The sequence below is a fragment of the Myodes glareolus genome, chromosome 19 (genome assembly GCF_982192425.1).
Source record: "Myodes glareolus chromosome 19, mMyoGla1.1, whole genome shotgun sequence".
NCBI classification, from domain to species: domain Eukaryota; kingdom Metazoa; phylum Chordata; class Mammalia; order Rodentia; family Cricetidae; genus Myodes; species Myodes glareolus.
In genome coordinates this window covers 10,095,356-10,118,838 of record NC_142044.1, presented here as the reverse complement: position 1 = coordinate 10,118,838, position 23,483 = coordinate 10,095,356, and the positions used below count along the sequence as shown (strand labels likewise).

The window sequence follows — 23,483 nt, the reverse complement described above, 5'->3', positions numbered from 1 at the left end:
ACCAAATTCCTATGAAACTAACTTGCAATGTGATAATCCATTAAATAATACTATTAATAGTCATTGTATACAAAATCAATTTCCAAAAGAGTTATATATTGTCACAATAAAAACGAGAAACCAAAACACCCAGAAATTTATTCTGAACTTATAGAAGACAACTTACATAGTCTGAGTTTTAAAGCTGCAGGTGAAGGAATTTGGTGATTTAAAAGTGTAAATTTAAAATGGCCTTCTAATTCATTCAGCACATACACGTTAATATTTCTCGTTCTACTGAGGACAGAAGGTATGTGATAAAAATGAAGGATCTATTAAAACATCTCAGAGGATTCTCCTGCTGTCCAAATGGGATGATGTGCTAGCTTGTCAAAACTACGATGAACCAAAACAAATTCTACTAGGGAACTGGATTTTGTTTGTGTGTGTGTGTGTGTGTGTGTGTGTGTGTGTTTGTGTGTGTGTTTGTGTGTGTGTGTGTGTGTGTGTGTGTGTGAGAGAGAGAGAGAGAGAGTGCCAACACAATTAAGAACCAGCAGATCTCCACCATGTAAGCCCCAAAGTGCCCCGTGCTACAGAGTAGGTATGAGTTCACACTCTCGTTAACACGCCTGTGCCATCCATCTTAGTTGACTTTTTTATGTCACTGCAGCCATGAAGGACATAGAGATCAAGGCAACAGAGCATTTCAGGTCATCTTAAAATATAGAGAGGCTTGTGGTGCGAGGGCATGCTGCATTCAGTGCGCTAAAGCTTTGAAGAAACTCTGCAAGAAAAATGCTTTTTTTTTTGGCTTTAATTTTTGGCCAGAGAAGCAATTGCATGTTTGAGCATCAGCACTGGGAAAAAAAAAAGCAAAAACAAGAAAAAATCCAGCAATATTATGAAAAAACAAACTGATAACATACATACACAGTCTTGTTAATCTATTAAAAGGCACCTGTGGTTTTGATTTCCAGCTCTTTGCCTCACTTTATTCAGCTGTTTCTTACTGTCTAAGGTTGTGATTCACAACCTGAGGGTCGCCACCCCTTGTAGCAAACACTCCTTTTACTGGGGTCCCCCAAGAGCATCAGAAAACACAGGGTATTCACATTACGATTCAAAACATTATCAAAGTTACAGTTATGAAGTAGTAATGAAAATAATTTTACGGCTGGAGGTCACCACAACATAAGGAACTGCATTAAAAGGTGACAGCATCAAAAAGGCTGAGAACCACTGATCTAAGGTATAATGGGACATAACAAGAATTTATACATAAAGCACTTAGAGCTGAGTGTCTGACATGTAAGAATGTCTCTGGAAAGTTTAGCTCTTTTATTAGTATCAAAAACAAGACTTGTTTCACAAATGACAAAGAGTATTGACAGCTCATTCAGATTTCCAGGTTTAGCTTAGAGTTTGTTGTTTACAATTTTGTAATAGTGGGCCAAGATCATGGAGCCCACAGGCAAGTAATCTAAGTCCACTTATGAAACACGTTTGCTATCAACAACATTAGAATCCTATTTAACAAAAAGCCCTAAATGAACAGGGATAATTCTTGGTTTGTAAATATCACTATATAAATAAATGCAGCCCTTTTTGTGTATTACATTCAAATCAAGTGTATTTTGTAATATGTAATTGATAATGTCGGTATTATGATAGCTTTCTTGACAGTACATCTGATAACTAGAATTAATTCAGGAATTGACCTCCATAGTACAGAAATAAAGCAGAGGGCAAGCAAAAGATTCTGAGAGAAATCTCTTTTAAGTATAAGAGCAGTTAAACCATACACATCGAAGAAAAACTTAGTCAGGAAGTAACAAGCATGTCCATTACAAAAGCTCTTGTCTTAATTCACCTACAGGTAAAGAGTTGCAAGCAGGGATCATTCAAAACACTTTATGAAAGATCACATCTTAGTTTTTTGTTGAAGTGGACTAAAAAGTGTACTTTCTTCTTTATTCACCAATCGTTAAGGAAATGGTGGAAAAATAAAATGTTTCAAAAAATATTTATAAGGAACAAAATATATATATTCACACACACATGTGCGTGCAGGCGTGTGCCCATACATACACACGTGTGTATACTGTACTAAAGAAATACCTGTGTTCAGAGGTCTGTGAAGTTCGCAGAGTTTCTTTTGGGCATTCCATGCTGTATTTTTGGGACAGACCAGGGAATTGTTCACATAGACATCCAAACGCTGAAGTGTAGAAAAGAAAATTCCTACCAGAACTGCCTGTTAAAAACAAACATTTATATGTTTTTATTAGAGCAATAGAAGAGAATGATTAGAATTTAGTTCTTAAAAAGGTATTCTAACTATGTACAGCTTTAATAAGATAATAAGTTTTTGTGAACTCAGGGCAAATATTGGAAAAAGATTCAAAATATGCTTGCATTTAACCATTCATGCAGATATGATATATTAACTCCTAACTGACAAATCCCAGGAGAAGAATGTAACATAAGAAAAAAATTATTAGAGAAGTCATGTACAAGTTGAAGTCAGGGTCCCTTTCAAAGACAACGAAGTATAAAAGAGACTTTTGAAGCCAGCGGCTGGGACATACTTAATAGTGTTCTGCTTTATAGGAACACAAAATTAAATCTGTAATTTGAACACTATCTCACAAAACTTTGGTACAAAGACTGGTAAAACTCAGGTGAAACATGGGGAGATTCCCATAGGGTCTTGTCGGTCATTGTGAAGAAGAGTTCACACAGAGATGAGTGGAACCAATCTCATGTTTGCTAGAGGAGAGTCCTAACGTGTCCTCTGTGGCTGAGGTGAGCAGACCACTGGAGGGCAAGAGAAGACACAGGAAGAGGGGTGTAGGCAGTTGCCTTCTTCTAGGGACAAGAGTCGCTTCACTAAGCGGTAGCAGTGGAATTGGTAAGAGATCCTCCGACGCCAGCTGTTTGGAAAGTCAGCAGAATTCACGGTTGGATTGGGTAAGGAATGAAACAGAGCGAGAGGGCACAATAGTGATGCCCGAGTTTTTATCTTAGCAATGCAAAGCACGGACTCGCTATCACCTGAGAAGGAAGGATGTCTCTCATTTCTCCTCCGTTCCCTTCCTTCATCTGGTCAGGTATTTTCCTGTACTTAACACTCTAGGACTTTAAAGTCTTGTATATGTAAAAAAGAAAGCCTGGATTATGGGACTACTGATCAATACTTTCCCCCACTGGCAGTCTGAATAAATTTAATGTTCCCAGCTGAGTAACACTGACAGCAAAGATGTGACACTATCAGAGATATTTAAAAAAATATGCTGAAAACATGGCAATACATTTCTAAGGTATATTTCTGATATGTATATGCATAATATCAACATGGAAGAATAAGAAAAACAAATATATTACTTTAAGTCATATGTGATTTTAGTATAAAAATTCAGGCTTGCTTGCTAGTCACTCTATAATAAATATCAGTCAGTTCTCATAAATGGAGCTTAGGAATCAACGCATATTGGAAGGAGGAGTTTGGTACATATGTATTCTTTCAAGAAAAGAAACCCTGTCCATATTAATAGCATTTTCAACACTACACTAATGGATCTTTATAAATGAGCTAGACGGATGACAAAATTAGAGAAGGCAGGAGTGAGACTTAATTGCCAGAGTTTGGAACTCTGATAACCGGTAAGGCAGTATTTCTATCTAGGCTCACCTTATTATGTTCAACGTTAAGCAACATCAGCCGAAGATTCTGAGGACTGGTCCCAGTGAAGTAAACCTCATACATTTTGTTCAGGGCCACTATGCCATGGAACAGGGAGAGTCTTCTTTGGCATGTGTACCCAGCACACCAACCATGGTCCTGTGGGCCTAAATTCATGCAAAATCAATGTCCGTGTTCCTATTTCTTGAGAGCTTGTTTATTTCTCTTTATATTTAAAATAAATTGCAAAGGTTTGGTTCAGATGCAAGCTCAGCAGTTAAACCTAGTATTTATCCTCTGTCTACCCAGCTGGTTCTCAAACTTTGGCTTAAAATGGAAGGCAGAGAAGCAACTTGCTCCTATTATCCTTCCTTTCATACTGACTGGGATTAAAGAGATGACAATGTGTTAGCTAGGATTTGTGTTAGAGAACTGTATGTGTCACTATGGTCAAGACTTAGCTTTCTGGGGTCATTTTCTAGGAAATGTATGTAGCATAGCTGTTTCATTAAGACAGAGCCTGCCCGCAAAGAATGAACATTTGTGTTCCTGAACAAGATGCATTAATGTTTTTTGGCCACTTGCTCATTTATTTATTAGTCAACCCATAAATTCCACAACACATTTGATTTGGAGCTGTGGGGGATTGAACTTCAGGGCTCATACATGCTAGTCACGAATCTTCCCTCAGAACTGCCTCCTTCTCCCTTGATATATGTTTTACTTTGAGACAGAACTGCACTTAATTGTTCAGTTTAGCCTTGCACTCTCTGTGTAGCCAGATGTTTATCCGTCCTACACCAGAAGGGCCAGCTCAGAAGTTTGTTTGGATCAAGTCTTTGTTATTTTCTAATAGTAGTAGTAACAGTGAATATTTATTAGACAGTAGCATAGGCACCACTGAAGAGTTAATATGATTAGTGAACCAAAATCATCTTAGCACACTCTATAAAATAAGCGGCTACTCTAAAACAATAAGACATAACAGATGGTTTTCTACTAGAGTCTAGACATTTTCAGAACTAGTATATCATTGCTTCCATAGCAAACTTCTCTATTTTATTTCAATAAAAACTACATGAGTTATGACTGATAAAATTTCCTAATGCATTTCTTCATTAAGTTTGCTGAATTTTCTGGCTCACTTAGAAGCCTCATTAATATTTATAACTGAATTTCAATCAAATTTTAAATCGAATGGACTTCTCAATTTCAAGGAAAATGTAACTTTATCCATTAGCACACAAATATAAATCCTACTTTAAACATATCCTCTCTGTGGGCTTTAAAAACAAACACACAAAAATGTCTGTATATAAAATAAAACTTTTAAAGTAAGAAAGCCGCACATTAAAAAAACATAAATTTCACATTAAGAATAGAAAGAAAACCTTAATGACATTCAGTCACTTTTATGGTATTTTCCCCAAGTCAATATAATTTTCATAACACTTCCATGACTTTTTATACACTAGTAATATCTACTTAAGACTTTTTAAAAAATTATCAATACTGTTAAATTTAAACTCATTTATAAAAGAAATAATGCCTCACTGCGTTAAGTGAAAAACTTAGATTTCCCATCAGGTGAGGTAAATATAAAAAAAAATCCCTTCATTACAAACACAGAGAAATGTGAAAACTTCTTTTCCACTCCACTGTTATTCATTGACTTCTCTGACCTTGTTCTCATAACCTCTGCTTTGAGAGCCTGAAAGGCAATATTTGATATTGATTCCTTGCTACAGGAACTAAATGGGAGTAGTCAGAATATCATGGAAAGCAAAAAAAAAAAAAAAAAAACCAAACAAACAAACAAACAAAAAAAACCATGGAACTTCCAAATTTCTCTAATTTAGAATCTTCTGTTTCTTTCACAGGTTTTTAAAAAGCATATTTTGTGAGATAATGACCATTTTTTTGACTCCTAGACTGTTTTTGACAGCACATCATAGCACAGCTAGCGGGGCATGGAAATCTGTGTGGTCCAGGTTCGGTGTCTCTCTTCAGTACTAAACTTGCTGAGGGACTGAAATTTGGGTCCCAGAGCTATTTGAGGATATTCACGATTTCTGACCTGTGCTTTTGGTGACTTAATTTTAGAACGTCGTTTTATTGACTGAAACACTCTTGTTCTCCAAAGTAGATCTTAATCTCTTTGAAAACCATTTCTTCCTACTTGCACTCCATCTATCTAGGGCCAGAATGGGAAAAGCCTAGACTCTGAACCCTCATGAATTATTCTCAAAAGTCAAAAGAATATGCTGTGTGTTTATATAAAGAACCCCTTTTAGGTGCAAAATAAGTTCAGAGATTGATAGAATGATACAACACTCCTCTAGTATATTCTGAAAACCCATTATCAAGCTTCCTTTCATTTTTATAAGGCAATGCATATTTTTGAAGATGTTTAGGCCAAACTTTTTCCTCAAAGTATTTATATATCCTTATTAATAAAGGTGTGACAGTGTTTACAGGAACTACTTTGCTCCTCCTTCCCTTCTCTCCTTCTTCATCTTCCATTGATGTGGAACTTCCCTCTGTATGCTGTGAATACCATTGGTTAATAAAGAAACTGGCTTGGCCTGATAGGATAGAACAGAGCTAGGTGGGGAAAACTAAACTGAATGCTGGGAGAAAGAAGGATGGAGTCAGGGCAAAGCCATGGAGTCACTGCCGGAGACAGACATGATGAAATTTTGCTGGTAGGCCACGACTTTGTGGTGATGTACAGATTAATGGAGATAGGTTAAGTTAAGTTGTAAGAGTTAGCAAATAAAAAGCAAGAGCTAAGGGACCAAGCAGTGATTTAAATAATATGGTTTCTGTGTGATTATTTCAGGGCTGAGTGGCGGGGAATCAACAAGCCACCTTTCTTACAACATTCCATCAAATACTCAATATGAAATAAATGTCCTGGATCTCCTACTTGGTAAACCACTGAGTCAAATATCACTCTTGCACACAGTTATTTCTTAAATATGGAAGGCCAAGAAGTCTTTGTATTTGTTGGTTTTATATGCAAACAATTTTTCAGGTAGCTCTCTGCATTAAATAAATGCTTCGACTAATTCAAGTCCACTTACACAGAACACTTACCATTAATGAGATCAACATAGCCGTTGCTCATGATAGCCACTGGGGAAAGTCTTCGTGTTTCTGTGTCAGAATCCAGGCTTTCTATAACCATCATTGCATACTCCATTCCAGAACACTGATAGCTCTGCCATGCTGGGATGTATTTACAGGTCGTGTCTCTAATAATCCCTAGAAACATGTGTATTAATGTTTTAGAAATGGTAGATCTCTGAAAAAATGTCTTTCTATTGTCCTTATCTTATTTATGGGATCAATAAACAGAAGCAATGAGTTGTTGGTTCATCATCCAATTTTTTTAAAAAAGGAACTTCATTTCATAAACTTCAAGTTTAATCATAGAATTACCATTCTATTACTAGAACCACAAACCTTTATGAGGTGCTTTCTCCATGACAGGAATTCTACTTCCGTTCAGAAAGGTGAGCATTGCCTTAGGAATTCGATAGTCCCCAATCCCCAGTCGGCTGTTACCATCCCATTCATATTCTGCCTGAGGGATCACTGACCCCGAGTTCCCCAGGAAGGAGCCATCCATGTCTCTAAGGAAGGACTTTCTTTTGGCATCACAAACCATGTCCACACAATCAGATGGGTTCACTTTACTGGGGAGAAAACGCAAAACGAACAACTGAAGTCACTGATTGAGTCTTATTTCAGAAAATCTCTTGTGGGACAAACTAGCCTGTGAAATTAGCATCACAAAGAAGAGTGATTGTTTTCATGGTGTTTATTTAGTCCATTCTTCTGGATTTATTAGCCTTTCAAAATGACAAGTTATATAGGTGGAAGATATACTTAGAACTCCGTGTTGGTATCCCATATTTTATATAACTATAGATTGGATTTTTGTGTGTTGTTCATAATACACAAACATTTATCGATGCCGCAGGTGGATGTCTATATTTAGTTGTGACAGGATGGCAATCTCTGTGTCGGCCTGCTACTCTCTGCTAATTTTCTCACTATTTTTTGTCTCTACAAAGGGTAAAGTACTACTTACTATAAGATAATATAAATATTTAATAATAGTTGTCTCTTTCACCTTCCTACCTGATATCTTAGGCTCTTTGCTAGTTGAAGGCTGATATATAATCTTAAATAATTTTATCTATGTACACACTGATGAACTTGGATTGTGATCCTTCTGTTACATAGTGGTAACCATTCTAGAGGTGACAATACTGTAAATGTCTTCACAGTTCAACCTAAAATATTATATTGGCTTCATCTTCTGTCACCTGCAGTGTTGAGTGTCCTCAGATATAATAATGAAAGATGGCTAAGTATGCAATGTATAACACATTCAAATCATATACTGTGTATTTGAAGGTGCTGTGATGTATATAGTGAAGAAATATGTTTCATTCCCAGAGTTCCAACAACACTGCAGTAGTGAAAATCTTGGACCTGTTATATGAAGCCTAGTATGCCTCTTTTTTTTGGTCATGAGAGAAATACTATCAGTTTCCTCTTATTCTAATACACATTTGGGAGAATTTCAATAACTTATTTCAGTAGTTAATGAGTTCTTTATATTCAAGTACGTGTTGGGTGCTTTTGTAATCAAATCTGTAAGTAAGGTGTTCAGGTACCCTCAAACTGTATGGTTGTGTGTGCTATCTTTGAGAAGGCTGGAAAGGGCTGGGGGGGGGGGGAACAGACCAGAGCCCTGACAGAGACCAGACCTTAGTTTCACTTCACTAGAACAGGACAGAGCTGAGCAAGCAGGTCTCATGAAAACCACAACTTATGGGTGACCATCAGCAAGCATCCCCACAAGCCCATCTGCTGGCTCAGCAGGTGTCTCCCATTCTTCTGCAGGCTAAAGATAGCTTGCCCTATTCTGCTGCTGGAAGGTCCCTACCCACTAGGACCTCCCACCAATCAGCCCCATACTAATCTTTGCTCCACCAATTAGCCCCAGATTAATCCCTCCTCACCGGAATTCCTCTAACTCCCTTTAAAAGGAGCTTGTGACCTTCTTTGGAGGATGCTAAGTGCCACCCCAATGTTGGAATTGATAAAGCACTCCTGTTATTGCATCTGTGGCTGTTGGTCTTTTGGGGAGACTTTTCTCAGACCCTAACAGTCTTCACTCAGGTTCCCAAAAGCCTCACAAGTAGATTTTTGTGTGAATTGTGGAAAGATACATCTCAAAACCCAGGGAAAGGAGCAACATAGAGCATGCCTGGCTAATTCAAACCAGCTTCATTCGGATTCTATAAAAAGGTTTTGGTAAGTGAACTGCATTGAGTCGGGGTGAGACAGAATTCTCCAGAATCAGTCATTTTCTCTGGGTTGCAAAGATGATGATAAATTGTAAGGCAGGGATTTCTATAACAGCAAATGCAAAAAGCCACTCTTGGCTGCGAAGTTTTGAAGGGTGAGTGCACTGTTTGGCAAGGAAGATCTGGAAGATTACCAACAATCTCCACTCCAAACAAAACTAAAACAAACCGTAGCTAAAACCACAATACAGACTTCATGACCTAGACATCAAAATTATACCTGAAATCCAAAGAAGTCAATGACCACTAAATAGCAGATGTTAGTGTTAGTGCTGAATAAACCTACCACAGTTCAAAAATGATTAAACAAGTCAATGTAGGGCTGTCATCAAAATCAAATCATACGAAGCTGAGTTGTTGGTGGAATATTGTGTCTCTCTGTGGGAAACATCCATTAGTTACAGAGCTTTGTGCCTTTGAGTCTCTGCAAGCTGGTCAAATGCTTCTGACAGAAAACTTCTTTTCTCTAATGTAGTCTTACAACTAAATTCCTGTTTTATAAGTCCTATAAAAGTATCATGAGTTGACTAGAATATTCTATGACCTCAAATCTGTAGAATCATGCTTCTTGGAAATATCTTGACATTCACTGATCAGAAAAGGTCTTAGTTCTAAGTTTCTATGTAACTATAATTACTGTGGATAGAATAACTGATGTGCAGTCCCTGAGCCCATTCTTGGAGTGCCTGTGATGGGCCATTTGGAAAACATAAGGTAATAAAACATAATAAAAAGAAATGAGGCCTGACATGGCAGAGTCAGAGTACTTGAAGGGAAGCCTTTTGTGAAGGAATAACCTGAGCTACAGTGGTGATCTCAAGATATTGAAGATTCCAGGACCATATGATCTTCACCAAGAACAGCAGAAGGAGTGGCATGAAGCCAGCCTGAGCCTACAGGACAAGCAGCAAGTGCTGTGGAGGGAAGACCTGAGGAAATGTGATAGTTCAAGGCCTTCAGAATGAAAATACAACAAGTGAACCTAAGGCACTGCTCATTGAGCTCAGGAATTGCTTAACAGTGATGGATTTTAGGTTTCCCTTTGATTTAATTGTAACAGTGCCCTGCTCCTTCCCTTTTGAAATAAGAAAACATGCTTGTTGCTGCATGTTTTTTTAAAGCCAAAAAACTTTAAGAGCTTGATTTTTAAAAAAGGAAATGATACAGAGATATTTCCTATCCCCTAATGACGACTGATGGAAAAACATTAACGTGGAAAGCGGACGAAGCCTTCATCCCCGCACTTTGCATGTACGACGATGCTACTCATGGTGCATGGAAAACAGGGTAAGGATAGATTACAGTAATCTTGCTTGTAAAAACACCTGAGAACGCTTATATTTACACTATCAGAGCCTGAATATCTGTGAAAACTACTTGTTTCTCGATAGTAACAGTTATTTTAACATAGTAACCTTTTCAGATGTTTAACAGAGGATGGGGAACAGGAAGTTAAGAAAGAATATATATTCATAACAATACCTTATGTCAGGTCTGTGTATGAATACTTTGGATTGCTCGATAGTGTCAACCAGCTGTACACTCTTCACATGGATTGGATGCTGTAAATCCTCGTTTAAAGGGTTAGTAATGAATACCACATTAGTTTCTCCTGAACAAACATCCTTAAAGCCAACAAATGTTGAACCTAAAACAAAAGTTATATAAAAATGATAACCCTTCCCTGGAGAACAATGTGAGACCAGAATTATTTCAGCCAATATATTCTTTCTCGCTGCCTTGAACCTGGAGCTCTGGGCTGGTATGACAAAAGCACCTCCCTTTATTTATAGTAGATGATTGCAACTTAATATCTACATGACCCAGGTAATTCTCTCCCACATTTTATCTCAATTTGGCACTGACACTTTGTTTAAATCATAAGACAATGTTAATTGTGGCATAAGAAGACATCGGGATGATGCGTTCATGTTGAGGGTAGTTGTCTTGATGCTTCTTGAAATTCTATGACTTTCAATGCATAAGTAAGCCTAGGATTATGTGGCTCAATCATTCCCATCACCATGGCTAGTGGCCAGCAACAGTCACCACACATCAAGTTTAATAGAAAGAAGTAGGGTATTTCTAATTAACTAGGCAGTCAAAACTCATTCTACAAACTAGGGGACACTCAATGAAAACGCCTAAGGAACAATAACTAAAGAATTACTTGGCTGAACAAAGTCCATAGTGTAAATCCACTGATTGTGGGCTAGTTGTTGAAAACTTTTCAAGTTTTCAGGGTGATTTATTATGCAGCAAGAATTAATTGATCTGTTGTTTTTATTTAGGCCTCTTTGTATATATTATGTACTCCAAATTGGATTAAATAAAAGACTTTTTTAAATCATACTTAAAATACAATAACTCAAAGGTTATTTCCAGAACTTTTAAATAAGTTTCTCTACTACCTTTATTAAATATATTTTATCTTAAGAAATCTGTGTATGAATAATTGAATGATAACATAGATATGTAGAAATCAGATGTAGGGATAGATGCTGTTTATACCTTGTCTAGAGCTTCACTAGGCCAGTGAACTCAACTCTAGCTCTTCCTTCAAGGGTTGCCCACAGAGCAGCAACAACTGTTTCATTCCCATAGAATTTCTCTTGACATTTTATAGTCTCCTTTGCCCTAAGAAATAGACACTCCTCATCACTGCCGATATAGGCATAGCCAGCCCTGACAAAAAGGAATTAAGAAAGACTGCCAGGAAAACTATGCGGTGAAATTTGGCTGTCACAGCTGTGTGGACACTGGACCTCAGGGAATCCACATACTCTGTTATATACTTCCTCCTATCCCTTTTTCTTCACACTTTCTCTCCTGAAAACATACTTTGGACAAAACACTTTGCAAAAAATTCCACTTCCTAGTCTACCTCTAGGGAGTCTGATCTAAACAGTGGTCCTAAGTTATAATGTGATAAAATAATGAATTCAGGGGGGCTGGAGAGATGGCTCAGAGTTTAAGAGCATTGCCTGCTCTTTCAAAGGTCCTAAGTGCAATTCCCAGCAACCACATGGTGGCTCACAACCATCCTCTGCTAGCCTTCACATATGCCCTCACTCATACCCACATACTAATTCGTATTCGTCTTGCACACATACAACACACTCATATACATATACATGTCTAAATTTCACTAGAGAACCATGCTTGAAATGGATTTTGAAATCTGACTTCTTTTATTGTCATGTTAAAAATATATTCAGCAGGGGCTGGAGAGATGGCCAGAGGTTATAAGCACTGGCCGCTTTTCCAGAGCACCCAGGTTTAATTCCCAGCATCCACAGTTACAACTGTCTGTAACTCTAGTTCCAGGGGAGCTGGCACCTTCACACAGACATACATGAAGGGAAAGCACCAATGCACATAAAATAAAAACAAATTATTATATCATATTCAATAGATTATGACAGAAATCAACTTAAATACAGTCTCCTGATAATGAAGCATTATTAATTAATAGGTGCTTTACATATTCCTCTGGAAATTGAGCAGATTTGTGAAAGACTATATTTAACTTGCCTGAGACATCCAGAAGGCCACTGATCGCATTGTAACTCATGATCCCCGCATGGGGCTTCCGAGGTGCCATGTTATGAGCTGAAGCAAATGTCGGCCAACATATCCCACTTCTCCCACCTTTTAGGAAAAAAGAAACAAGTTAACAGCAACTGCATACACATATACATGATAACCAAGAGGAAGGTTCCGAATTTTTACCTGAAGGAGGTCTAGAACTTCGATGTGCAGAGGTGAGTTCCACATCAGGATTGTCACTACTTAGGATATCTGAGCAGTTAAATTCAGGGCTGCTTCCGACAATTAATGAGTTCTATCAAAAAGAGTCAAATGAGACAGCATTAATATTCACTTTTCCTAAAAGGAAACATGATCCTACTGAACTGTATGGCAACAAAGCACAAGCTAAAAATGTCAGAAGTAAAGTGCTCATTAAACAAAGATCTCAGGGAACAAAAATGGAGACTGATGATAGCAACAGGAATGAGACTCCAATGAAAGCAAATAATTATGCTTGCTCTCAAGCAAATATTTATAAGCATGATTATATATTATGCATGCAAATAATTATAGTAAATGAAATGTTCTGTTTCTATGCTGATAGAAATAAGAACGTTTGCAGAAATGGGGGAAATACAAAGTGGGGGGCATGCCGTTAGCATCTCTGCAGTTTGAGGAAACATCTTGAGGGAGAGGACGAAATTGTAGTGACTGTCACAGATGAATGGGGAAGGCAGAGTGGTCAGGAAAGGGTCTGTGTGATCTCAGAGACACAGGCTAATCAGAGAGACACGCGGGACATTATTCTCATTAGACTTTCAATAATTTTGATTCCTCAGTATTGTCCTTTCTCCTCACCTTAATTTTTACTGTTTTACTAGAGATTTTGTGAGACACCGACGGAGGCATGTAGATCATGGGAAAAATGGCCATCCCGTTGTTCACCAGAGTCACATTATAGATGTGTACGCTCTCCGTGGTCTGTAACACAAGCTGTAGTTACACACTGCTAAGAATGAGCATAGCAGAAAATGAGCCATCACCGTCTCAATCATATGCACCTGAAAATAAATTCCATAATCCCAGCATGACCAAACGGTAAATCCTTGTATAAGAGAACATCCAGGAAGTCCATCCTCGTTCATGTAGATGCCATACAAACCCCCGTGGGCTTCATTGTCAAACCAGTTTTCCATGGGATTAGCCTGACCTTGAAAAAAATAGAGAGCCAGAAACTTAGTGTTACAAGGAATGTTTTGTAATTTTAATCATCACTATTGGTTAAAGATAATATTATAATATTATATATATACATTTGTATATATATGTATGTATTTTTCTCAATATAAATTTTAATGTGATGATATTTTAATGGGTTTGCTCTCATTTTTTGACTTGGCATTATCTTTATCTAATTTGCCTTTTATTACTCTGAATAATTGTGGAATCACTGGCAAATTGTATAGCCACTTACATTATTAACTCCCCTAATTACAGCATCCATTTAAATCAAGCATGGATTTTCATGAGGATAAGATGAAAACAAGTATAAGCTTGAAACACAATGACTTGCATGTGTAAAATTCATCTCCATTCTCTCTCTCTCTCTCTCTCTCTCTCTCTCTCTCTCTCTCTCTCTCTCATGTGTTTCCTGGCCACATCATTTCAAAGAGTCACTTTCTTAAAAGGCTGTTGCTGACCACCTAATTCAAAATAACACGCCAGTCCTCTTCCGTTGCAATTAAGGTGTTACCACATTAAATCTGATGAAGCATCTTTCCTTTCTTCTAGGAAGTTAACTTCAGGGGAGAAGCCATCCTGTCTGCCTCATCCATCACCAGATTCAGAGAGTGTTCCTTAGATGCATTTTGGATTGGTATATACATGATCTTGGAAAAACTGTTCAATCTCTTTGAACCTCCGTTTCCATGTTTGTAAACACTTCTAATCTCTAATTTAGGATTATTTTAAAATCAAATTAAATAACCTAAAGAAGTACAAATTCTCGCTATAAAGAACATTATCCTCATTATTGATATGATGGTCCTCTGATTCTGAGACCTCCCATCTTCCTTTCACTCTCCTTCTTCCTAATCCTTTGAGCTCTACCTTTTATGTCTGGTTTTTCTGGACTTGGCTTGAGTTTGTTTCTCCAAAAGAGTCTGTTCTCATTCCCTGTGTCTACATAATGATAGAGACAGACCCTTCTTTGGACCCACACAGGCCACCAGTGCCTTCCCTGTACTTCTGCCAGTGCCTGGGATGGGTTGGAAAAACTGATAAACATTGCAGGAACTTTAGCTTTGCTTTTTCTTTGGTGTTTTATATTTCCATTGCTATAAATGCAAACCCTTTTAAAGTTTTAATATTTTTGCTCATTCGTTTGAAAAAATGGTTTTACTTTGTTCATGTAGGTGTTTTGTCTGAATGTATGTCTGTGTACCACTTGTGCGCTGGGGTCTACAAGGACCAGAAGGAAGTATCATATCGCCTGGAATTTGAGTTACAGGCATTTGTGAGCCGCCAGTGTTGGTACTAGGAATTGAACCTGAGCTCCCTGGGAGATCAGGAGGTATTCTTCCCTACTGAGCCATCTCCCCAGCCCATAGGCTTACTTACAAACGTTCTTGTTTAGTGCTATCAGTAGTCACTGAAAAGTGAATTAATGTATCATTATACCTGATAAGTAAATATTGATATACAAGAACTATATTCTGATTCTACCAAAAGCCACAAGAAAACTTTATGTGAGCTTTAGAAAATTATAGTTTTAAGTTTTCTTTGCATGTCAAAGAAAGAAAGAGCTACTTGGAGCTGTTGGAGACTTAAATATCTAATAAGACCGTAATCAAGAAATCAGTTAAATGTAATGATAACGTTGTTTTATTTCTTCAAAATATATTTTGAACAAGAATAAAATTGGCTTGTAACAAACTGTTTTTGAATTGACAGAATATATTGATTTATATACTCTTAAAAATAACTAGCTCATTAACTAGAATATTAGCAGAGCAGCTGAACTTTATGATAAATACACAATTTCTTCTCTACGCTGTTGTAAATAATGTTCCAGGGAAACAAAAGCAGCATTAAATGAAGTGCAAAATTTTCAGATAAAGACCCATTTTCTTGGGGCTGGTGAGATGGCTCAGTGGTTAAGAGCACTGACTGCTCCTCCAGAGGACCCGGGTTCAATTCCCAGCACCCACATGGCAGCTCGCAACTGTCTGTAGCTCCAGTTCAAGAGAATCTGACATCATTATACCAATGCACATGAAATAAAGTTAAATAAAGTTTTAAAAAAAGGCCTATTTTCTTTAACATTTTTTTCAGTTTCAGTGAAGTGAAAACTTCATCATTTATCCCCTCCCCCACCGTGTGTGTGTGTGTGTGTGTGTGTGTGTGTGTGTGTGTGTGTGTGTGAACATTCCCATGTGCATGTGTGCTTGTGTGTATGTGTGTAGGGTGACAATGAATATATTCCTTGATCACCCTTTCCATTATATGGAGGCAGGATCTGTCACTGGACCTCAGAACTTGCTGAATTTGATCGACTAGCTAACCATCTTGCTTTTGGAGCCTGTGTAACAAGTGTTACACCCATTAACATCTCTTTCCTGCTTTTATTTCCCTTTATTATCTAGCAATAATTTATGTATATGTTTAAAAGGAAAAGAAAGTATAAAATCATGTAATAATGAATTCCAAGTCACCCTGCCCTCTTACTTATGCCATCCATAAATTCTCTTTGTATGCTCAATATAAAGTTTACATAAATTAAATACCATACACAGCTTCATTTTCTTCCCTCCCACAAAACATTATACATGAACAATATACAAAAGCACTGTCTATATTATTGTTCAACATCTTTCACTTATCACTTACAAATATCCTGGAAATTTCTACATCATTTTCAGCTTATTTTTCAAAGCCAATGTTCTAATGTTTGTCTTTGTTCTATTAGTCTAACTGTGAAGGAGCAGAGGATGGCTTTCATGTACAGATGGAGTGAAGATAAATAACCTTGTTTAGAAGCCATCTTTGCGTATGGGAAGACACTGTCTCCAGAAGCTATGTTTCCTGAAATGGATATTCCTAGTTAAAGGTAAATGAACACCTGATGCCAGTAGATCATGTCAGATCTCTTATGCAGGGGGCGTTTTCAATCAGCAATGTGTAAACTTCCCTGTGTCCTTACAACCTTGCCAAAAGAATAGTTATTTGTTTAGTTCTTGATTAATCATGACTGCAGTGGAGCAATGTATCTGAAGACTGTTTATATCCTTTGAATTTTCCATGCATGCAGCTTTTACCACGTGTTATTGGCATTCATTCTTCTAGGTCAGGAGGGAAACACTGTCACATCCCCAGGAGCATGCATCTGTATTCTTGGCAATGCTGAGCTGGATAAAGTTGCAGTGGCACAAGCTCACTATCCTTCTAACACCCACTGAGTCAAGAACTGACACGGCCATTGGAACTTGGGGATGGTAACTCTAGAAAGAAAAGGTTTTCCTTCAAAGCGGATCCAGGTGTTGTGGGAAGAACTCAGTGATAGAGTCCTTGCCTAGGATTCCCAAGACCCTGCATCAATCCCCAGTGTCACACAAACATACGCAACAGGTGGATCCATCTGTTAGACTGCATGTTTTTGAAACTGTGTACCTTGTTTAAGTCTTTAAAAGGAGCTACCAGACATCAAAATGGTAAGTGATAATCACTCATTTTCATGATTCAGACAAGTTTTTCATTAGTTTTAGCAATTCCATGTTAAAGGACTCACTTGAACACGGTTCACCATCAATGCGGAATCCTACTCTTCCAAATCCAGCAACTACGTTGTTCTGCAAGACTGTATTGGTCCCTCTGTTTACCTGGCATGGCCACAGATAAAACGCTTAGGGTTAATCTAGTACACCATTGTGCAAGGAATGTGAGTGTATTGAAAACATGTGTGGGAAAATCCTAATTCAGTGCTTTGCTTTAATGATCATAACTCATCCCATTCAAATATTAGTACAAATGAAATCCCATTGTTTTTACTTTTGTGGTGCTGGAGGTTGTACCCTGCGCTTTATATGCTAGCTCACTGAGCTCTCAAGTTCTTCATTAGAAAGGTTGCAGCCACAGAGGTTGCTTCTTATTTTAGTCAGAGATGTGGTGAGAGTTGTACAAGCTTCAGGCCAAAGTCCAAAATTATCAGAAAACCTTTTTGTTATAATTTGTTGTCCATTTAACTGATTCATTAAAAGAAAGATATCTGAGGACAGTACAATGGAGTATATGATTTTGTGGGGCTGTTGGTTAGTTTAGCAACATCTGCTGTCATCATAGACCTGTGTAGTTCAAGTAATAGTAATTAATTTACAGTTTCACTCTATGAGCTGAGTCAAAGTCAAGAAAAATGAAGGTGTGAATTATAGAAATATCAACAAGGCAGTAAGAAACACAAACAAAAGCGAAAATTCTTTCACCAATTGAAGCACATTAAACAATGATTTTTTGGACTGTAATAACTTTTTAAAAATCCTATAGATAATTTTACAGATTTGGAATTGATGTTTGATTGCACTTTAACAATAAATAGATGAAAAGAAGAATATTTTTACCACACACATGTATGTTATGTTCAGTTTTTAGGTTTTTCCTTAAGGAACTTAGTAGGAAGACAACAACAAAACTTAATTCTTTTCCCATTTTCCAAAAACAGTTATTTTAAAATTAATTTCTCTTACTATACTATAGTCAGTAAACTAAAGAGGAATTTGACTTTTGTCTAAATCCTTTTCTAACTTCCATTTTTCCATTTGAGGTCTTACTCTATAGCTAAAATATACTGCAGTATTTGCAAAGAACTTCCTAAGAAGTAAGGATAAAATGCTTAATCTTTAATAAATGTAAACAATCTTGTATTTAGAATGTCCACAAGATGCCCAGTCTAATAGCAGCAGAGAGGCCCCCTAACAGAACCTAAAAATGATGAATAATGTTGGAGAAGAAAGGAAGATAATTGTTTAAACTAACAAACATTGGCTGACAATGTTAACAAACCATTATCATCATCAACAACAACAAACTCAATTGCAATCAGAATTTGCAACATACTTTTCAAAGTTCATACAGCCCGAAATTGGACATCTACATCACATCACACGTCCCTAAGACTCAGAGAACATGATGCAAGGGGAGCTAGAAAGACTGTAAAAGCCAAAAATTACTGTAAAATAGTGTCTTGTGGAGATGCAGGGCCGTTCTGTCCATGAACCCACAAACTCTGCACAAGGTCAGGCTAGTCAGTGTCCCATAATGGAGAGGAGAAGGGCGTATGTGGCTCCACCCCAGCGGTGGAGCTATGGACAATTTATGATGACTAGAGCAGGAAGGTCAGTCTTTTGAGGCTGTGGTCCCTAGCAGGTTGCCCATGCTCCGGCAGACTGCTTCACACCCATGAGCATAGAGGAAGACTTAGTGGGCTATAAAAATATAGGAAGAGGACATGAAGTTGGGAGAAGGTTGTGTCGAGAGAGTTCTCATAAAAGTGGGAGGTGGGAATGAGGGCAGGGATGATAAAAATGAGTTATAGACATCCACTCAGTTCTCAAAGAAAAAAATAATTTTTAAGAAAGCTCATTCACTTCTTCAACCAATTTACTTTAATAGAGCATCAATACCTAAGGAAGAAATCCTATTCAATTTTGAGAAATACAACTTTCACAGAATTGATGTTTATGTTACAGTCATTCATTATAATAAAGGTGTTCTCCCCTACCTCGATGGCTGCATGCCAAAGAGTTGAACTCAAGTCTTTTCTGTTCTGGTAGGTTCCTGGCCAAACTGAAAGGGTAACCAAATTTCCACGTACTCTATTGGCATCTCCCCATATTCTTATACCTATGTTTTAAAAAGATAGAAATTTTGTAATAGATACTATGTGGAATGCTTTAAATTGTTTCTGCAAAGTTTTTTTTTCTTTCTTTCTAGGGTGAGATTTAGAAAGGGTCCCCTGATCTTTTGGTAGCAAACTTCACTCTTATATGGACTACCTGATTTGGAATTGTTTAGATCAGTGGTTCTTAATCCTCATTAAGAATTAATGACCCTTTACAGGGGTCACATGTCATATATTTACATTACAATTCATAACAATAGCAAAATTACAGCTATGTAGGAACAACGAAATAATTTCATCGTTGGGAGTCACCACAGCATGGAGAACTGCACGGATGAATCCCAGCATTAGGAGCGTTGAGAACCACTGCTCTAGACGAATGCTAAATTAGTTGACTTATGGGCTTCACCTCATATTTTAATAAACATATGCATAACATTTGTGTGCATTAAATAAGTTTGCAGTGTACGTCATATGATAGAAATGAAACGTACTCATATTGTGCATTATTTTTAAAATAAAATAATCCTACCTATGGATAATCCTTATGATTGATATATGAGGGGTATCCTAAAAGTCATAGTAATTCTTTAGGCTCAGTGGCTGAGTGAGTAAACATGCCTGTCTCAAAGCTTGGCTACACAAGTCCCATCGCGGGAGCCTACACTAATGGGAACAGTAAACAGACTCCTCATGTCCTCTTACCTGCACATGCATGCCATGGCATGAATGCCCCTTTCCTGTCCACTTCAGACACACACAGAATAACGATACACACATTTAAAATGTAGCATAAAGTCATAGTAATTAAATTTTAGATCCTTTTATGTTTATAAAAGTTTTTTTGCACGTATGTATGGACATGAACCACATACATTCCTGGTGCAAGCAGAAGTCAGAAGAGGGTATAAATCTCCTAGATCTGGAGTTATGGGTAGTTGTGAACCACCTTGGTGTTACTAGGAATCCAGCCTGGGTCCTCTGCAAGAGCAACAAATGTCTTTAATTACTGAGGCGTCTTTCCAGCCTAACCCATAGTAACTGCAGAGATAAGTGATTGAATAACTCACTTTAGGTTGAGGTCTCTACTGTTTGATAGCACAGTCGTAGCCGCTGGTGGCTATTTGGATGCCAATGAACTATAACTAAGTAAAATCAAAACACAAGTTCAATCTCTCCAGTTGCACCAGCCACAGTTCAGAGGCTAACTCACCACATGCAGCTTAGTGATTGCCTGACTGAACGGCACAGATAGACCAGTTCCACCCTCACCGGAAGATCAACCGGATAGCCTCGCTATAGCGTTTACAGTAAGATTGCCTCAGAAAGGTGCACTATGTGAACCAAAATGGTATTCTGTTACCTTCTCCTACTGTAAAGTGGATGATGTTGTCGTCAATGTCCAAGTCATCTGTCCCAAACACACCGATTGCTGGGGAGAAGCCGTGATGAAAGGCACAGCCTCGAACATAAGACAAACCATGTTCTTCAATCTTGGGAATAGTTGGAATGCATGAACATTTTTATAATAAAAATTAAACACATTTAGAGAAAAATCGTAATTAGGTAATTTTTAACAAACAAGCCTTGATTACATATGCATACTCTTTCTTAGAAGAGATGATTTCCCTATAGTCTTTTAATCATGGAAGATTTTCATGTCGTGAACTTATGATTAAATAAAGTAGAAACCATATGGTCACCTTAAATGGAGATTAGAATTTTCTCAAGGGCTTTTTTTCAGTGTGTCCATATTTCTATTATTACCTTCAAAATGCTAATGGGATAAAAATCGTTTTACAGAATAATTAAACTGCTAGTAGTGATTTTTTAAAAATTCAATAGTAACACTCCAGGCAAGAATCATAATCCAGATGTTGATAGGAATAAGTCAGTGAATAAGTCAGGGGTTCAAATATAAAAACATTTCTGTATTTCTTTATTCTCTCTCTCTCTCTCTCTCTCTCTCTCTCTCTCTCTCTGTGTGTGTGTGTGTGTGTGTGTGTGTGTGTGTGTTGTAGCACATACTTGAAGTCAGAGGACAGCTTTGGAAGTGGGTTCTCTCCTTCCACTATACAACTATACAGGTTCCGGGACTGAACTCAGGCTGTCAGCTCAGTAGAAAGCATTTATACCTGGTGAGCCATATCACAGGCTCAAGAGGGTTCAATGTTAAGCCAAGAAACATTTGTTTTATTTCCTTTAAGATCATGAAAAAGGATGTCAAGACCGCGAGAAGTGCATTCACCCACTGATACATGGAGACTGATCTAATGAGAGCTCACCAAGGCCAGCTGGACTGGGACTGAACGAGCATGTGATCAAACCGGATTCTCTGAATGTGGCTGACATGGGGGCTGACTGAGAAGCCATTGACAATGGCACTGGGTCTTGTTTCGTCTGCATGTACTGGCTTTTTGGGATCCTAGTCTGTGTGGATGCTCACGTTCCTAGACCTGGAGGGAGGGTTGAGGACCTTGAACTTCCCACAGGGCAGGAAACCCTGACTGCTCTTAGGACTGGAGAGGGAGGAGAGGGAGTGGGGGGAATGAGAGGGTATTGGGAGGAGGGGAGAAAGTGGAAATTTTTATAAATAAATAAATAAATAAGTAAAAAAAAATACAAAAAAAATCCACTCTTTTCCATCTCTCTTAACTCCCCAGTCTTAGAATAATTATTCTCCCCTTTCACTGGAGACATAGATATTTAAATCTGTTTATCTTCTGAGAAACCTAAGCAGTGTTCACTTCGTTTAGAATAACAGAAAGTTATTCTTTGCCGGTGAAAACTAAACTGGACCTAGGATATGGCACAGTGAACAAAAATACTTTCCACTGAGCCGAGAAACTGAGTTCAGTCCCAGGACCCACACGGTGGAAGCAGAGAATCAACTCCCAAAGCTGTCCTCTGAGCTTCGTGCAAGAGCTACAACATGCACACTGTTCAATTTTATTAGTTTTCCTATGACGTTTTGACCTTAACTATACAGGAAATTATTGAAACAAATATTACTATGTCTATAAAGTTCGTGGATAACATGGTCAAAGAACTTCTTGAATATCAGATGATACATTTACCTATCTGAAGACAACTATTTAGTCAAACAAATTTCAAAATGCAGACATTTTATTTTAAACATATATAAAAACTTACCACAAACCTCTTCTAGATTAAACACTGCAGGTGAAGGATATGTTAGTTGAGAAAGAGGTGCTAAAGCTAAAGATTTTAAAAATTTAACTCTGTCATGGGTTTTTCAATTTTTGTAGTAAGTACAGAAAAATGTAATTTAGAGTGTAAGGGTGAAAAGATACAGAGACTTTGGCTGGATGGGGGCAAGTGTTTGCTTAAGTGACTATATTAATCCAGCTGTGTGGTATGCTTTATTTGAAGGTTATTACAATGAAGATTTTTGTATAAAGAAAGAAATTTTATTTTGAACAAATACAAAAATCAAAGCACAAACCTGTCCCAAGTTAAGAAATGTCACAGCGTATCTTGGATCTGTGCTGTCCCTGAAGCCTTCTTGGCCACTGTGATAAAATTCCACATTACTTATTCTTGCATTTCCTAAGGGAGTATAAGATGAAAAGAAAATTTTCTAAAAATGAATAAAATTAAAAACACTGAAAAGCTGTATAAAACCACGCAAATTTTTCATGGAAACCTTATTTTTCTTTGATACAAATGAAATATTCTCAATCTTTCCCCATTGTTTCTGTTTTTGAATTTTACACTCTTTCCCCATGAAATCATAAAATTTAAATTATATAGATTTAACATGTATCTAAATTACACAATGACCCTTTGGATTGTCACAAATCATTACAATAGCTGACATTACTTACTTGTTATGTGCTATTTATTTATTTATAATCATATCTAAAGGACCAGTTTTCTTCTACTTGATGGTAATATTTCCTTGCTGAGAAAGCACACGTAAAGTACGGAAGCAATATATACCTGATGTTTCAATCTTGCAGTTATAAAGAGATTTTATTAAGAGATT

General features: G+C 37.4%; 1 protein-coding gene across 4 annotated transcripts in view; it reads right to left on the bottom strand.

Annotated features, from left to right (window-relative positions):
- Positions 1 to 23,483, bottom strand: part of Pkhd1l1 (PKHD1 like 1) — a 134,419-nt gene that overhangs the window by 9,603 nt on the left and 101,333 nt on the right. For 3 of the 4 annotated variants that reach the window (XM_087898766.1, XM_087898767.1, XM_087898768.1), the window contains 13 exons: positions 22,941 to 23,044; positions 20,838 to 20,967; positions 19,355 to 19,476; positions 17,369 to 17,459; positions 13,644 to 13,792; positions 13,441 to 13,563; positions 12,784 to 12,895; positions 12,586 to 12,702; positions 10,534 to 10,699; positions 7,133 to 7,365; positions 6,764 to 6,931; positions 3,674 to 3,831; positions 2,101 to 2,236 (listed from right to left, as the gene is read on the bottom strand). In XM_087898766.1, coding sequence (XP_087754892.1) covers positions 2,101 to 2,236; positions 3,674 to 3,831; positions 6,764 to 6,931; positions 7,133 to 7,365; positions 10,534 to 10,699; positions 12,586 to 12,702; positions 12,784 to 12,895; positions 13,441 to 13,563; positions 13,644 to 13,792; positions 17,369 to 17,459; positions 19,355 to 19,476; positions 20,838 to 20,967; positions 22,941 to 23,044 — 1,809 coding nt within the window. Of the gene's footprint in view, positions 1 to 2,100; positions 2,237 to 3,673; positions 3,832 to 6,763; positions 6,932 to 7,132; positions 7,366 to 10,533; positions 10,700 to 12,585; positions 12,703 to 12,783; positions 12,896 to 13,440; positions 13,564 to 13,643; positions 13,793 to 17,368; positions 17,460 to 19,354; positions 19,477 to 20,837; positions 20,968 to 22,940; positions 23,045 to 23,483 lie in introns of those variants that run through there. The other variant, XM_087898769.1, reaches the window with a different exon arrangement.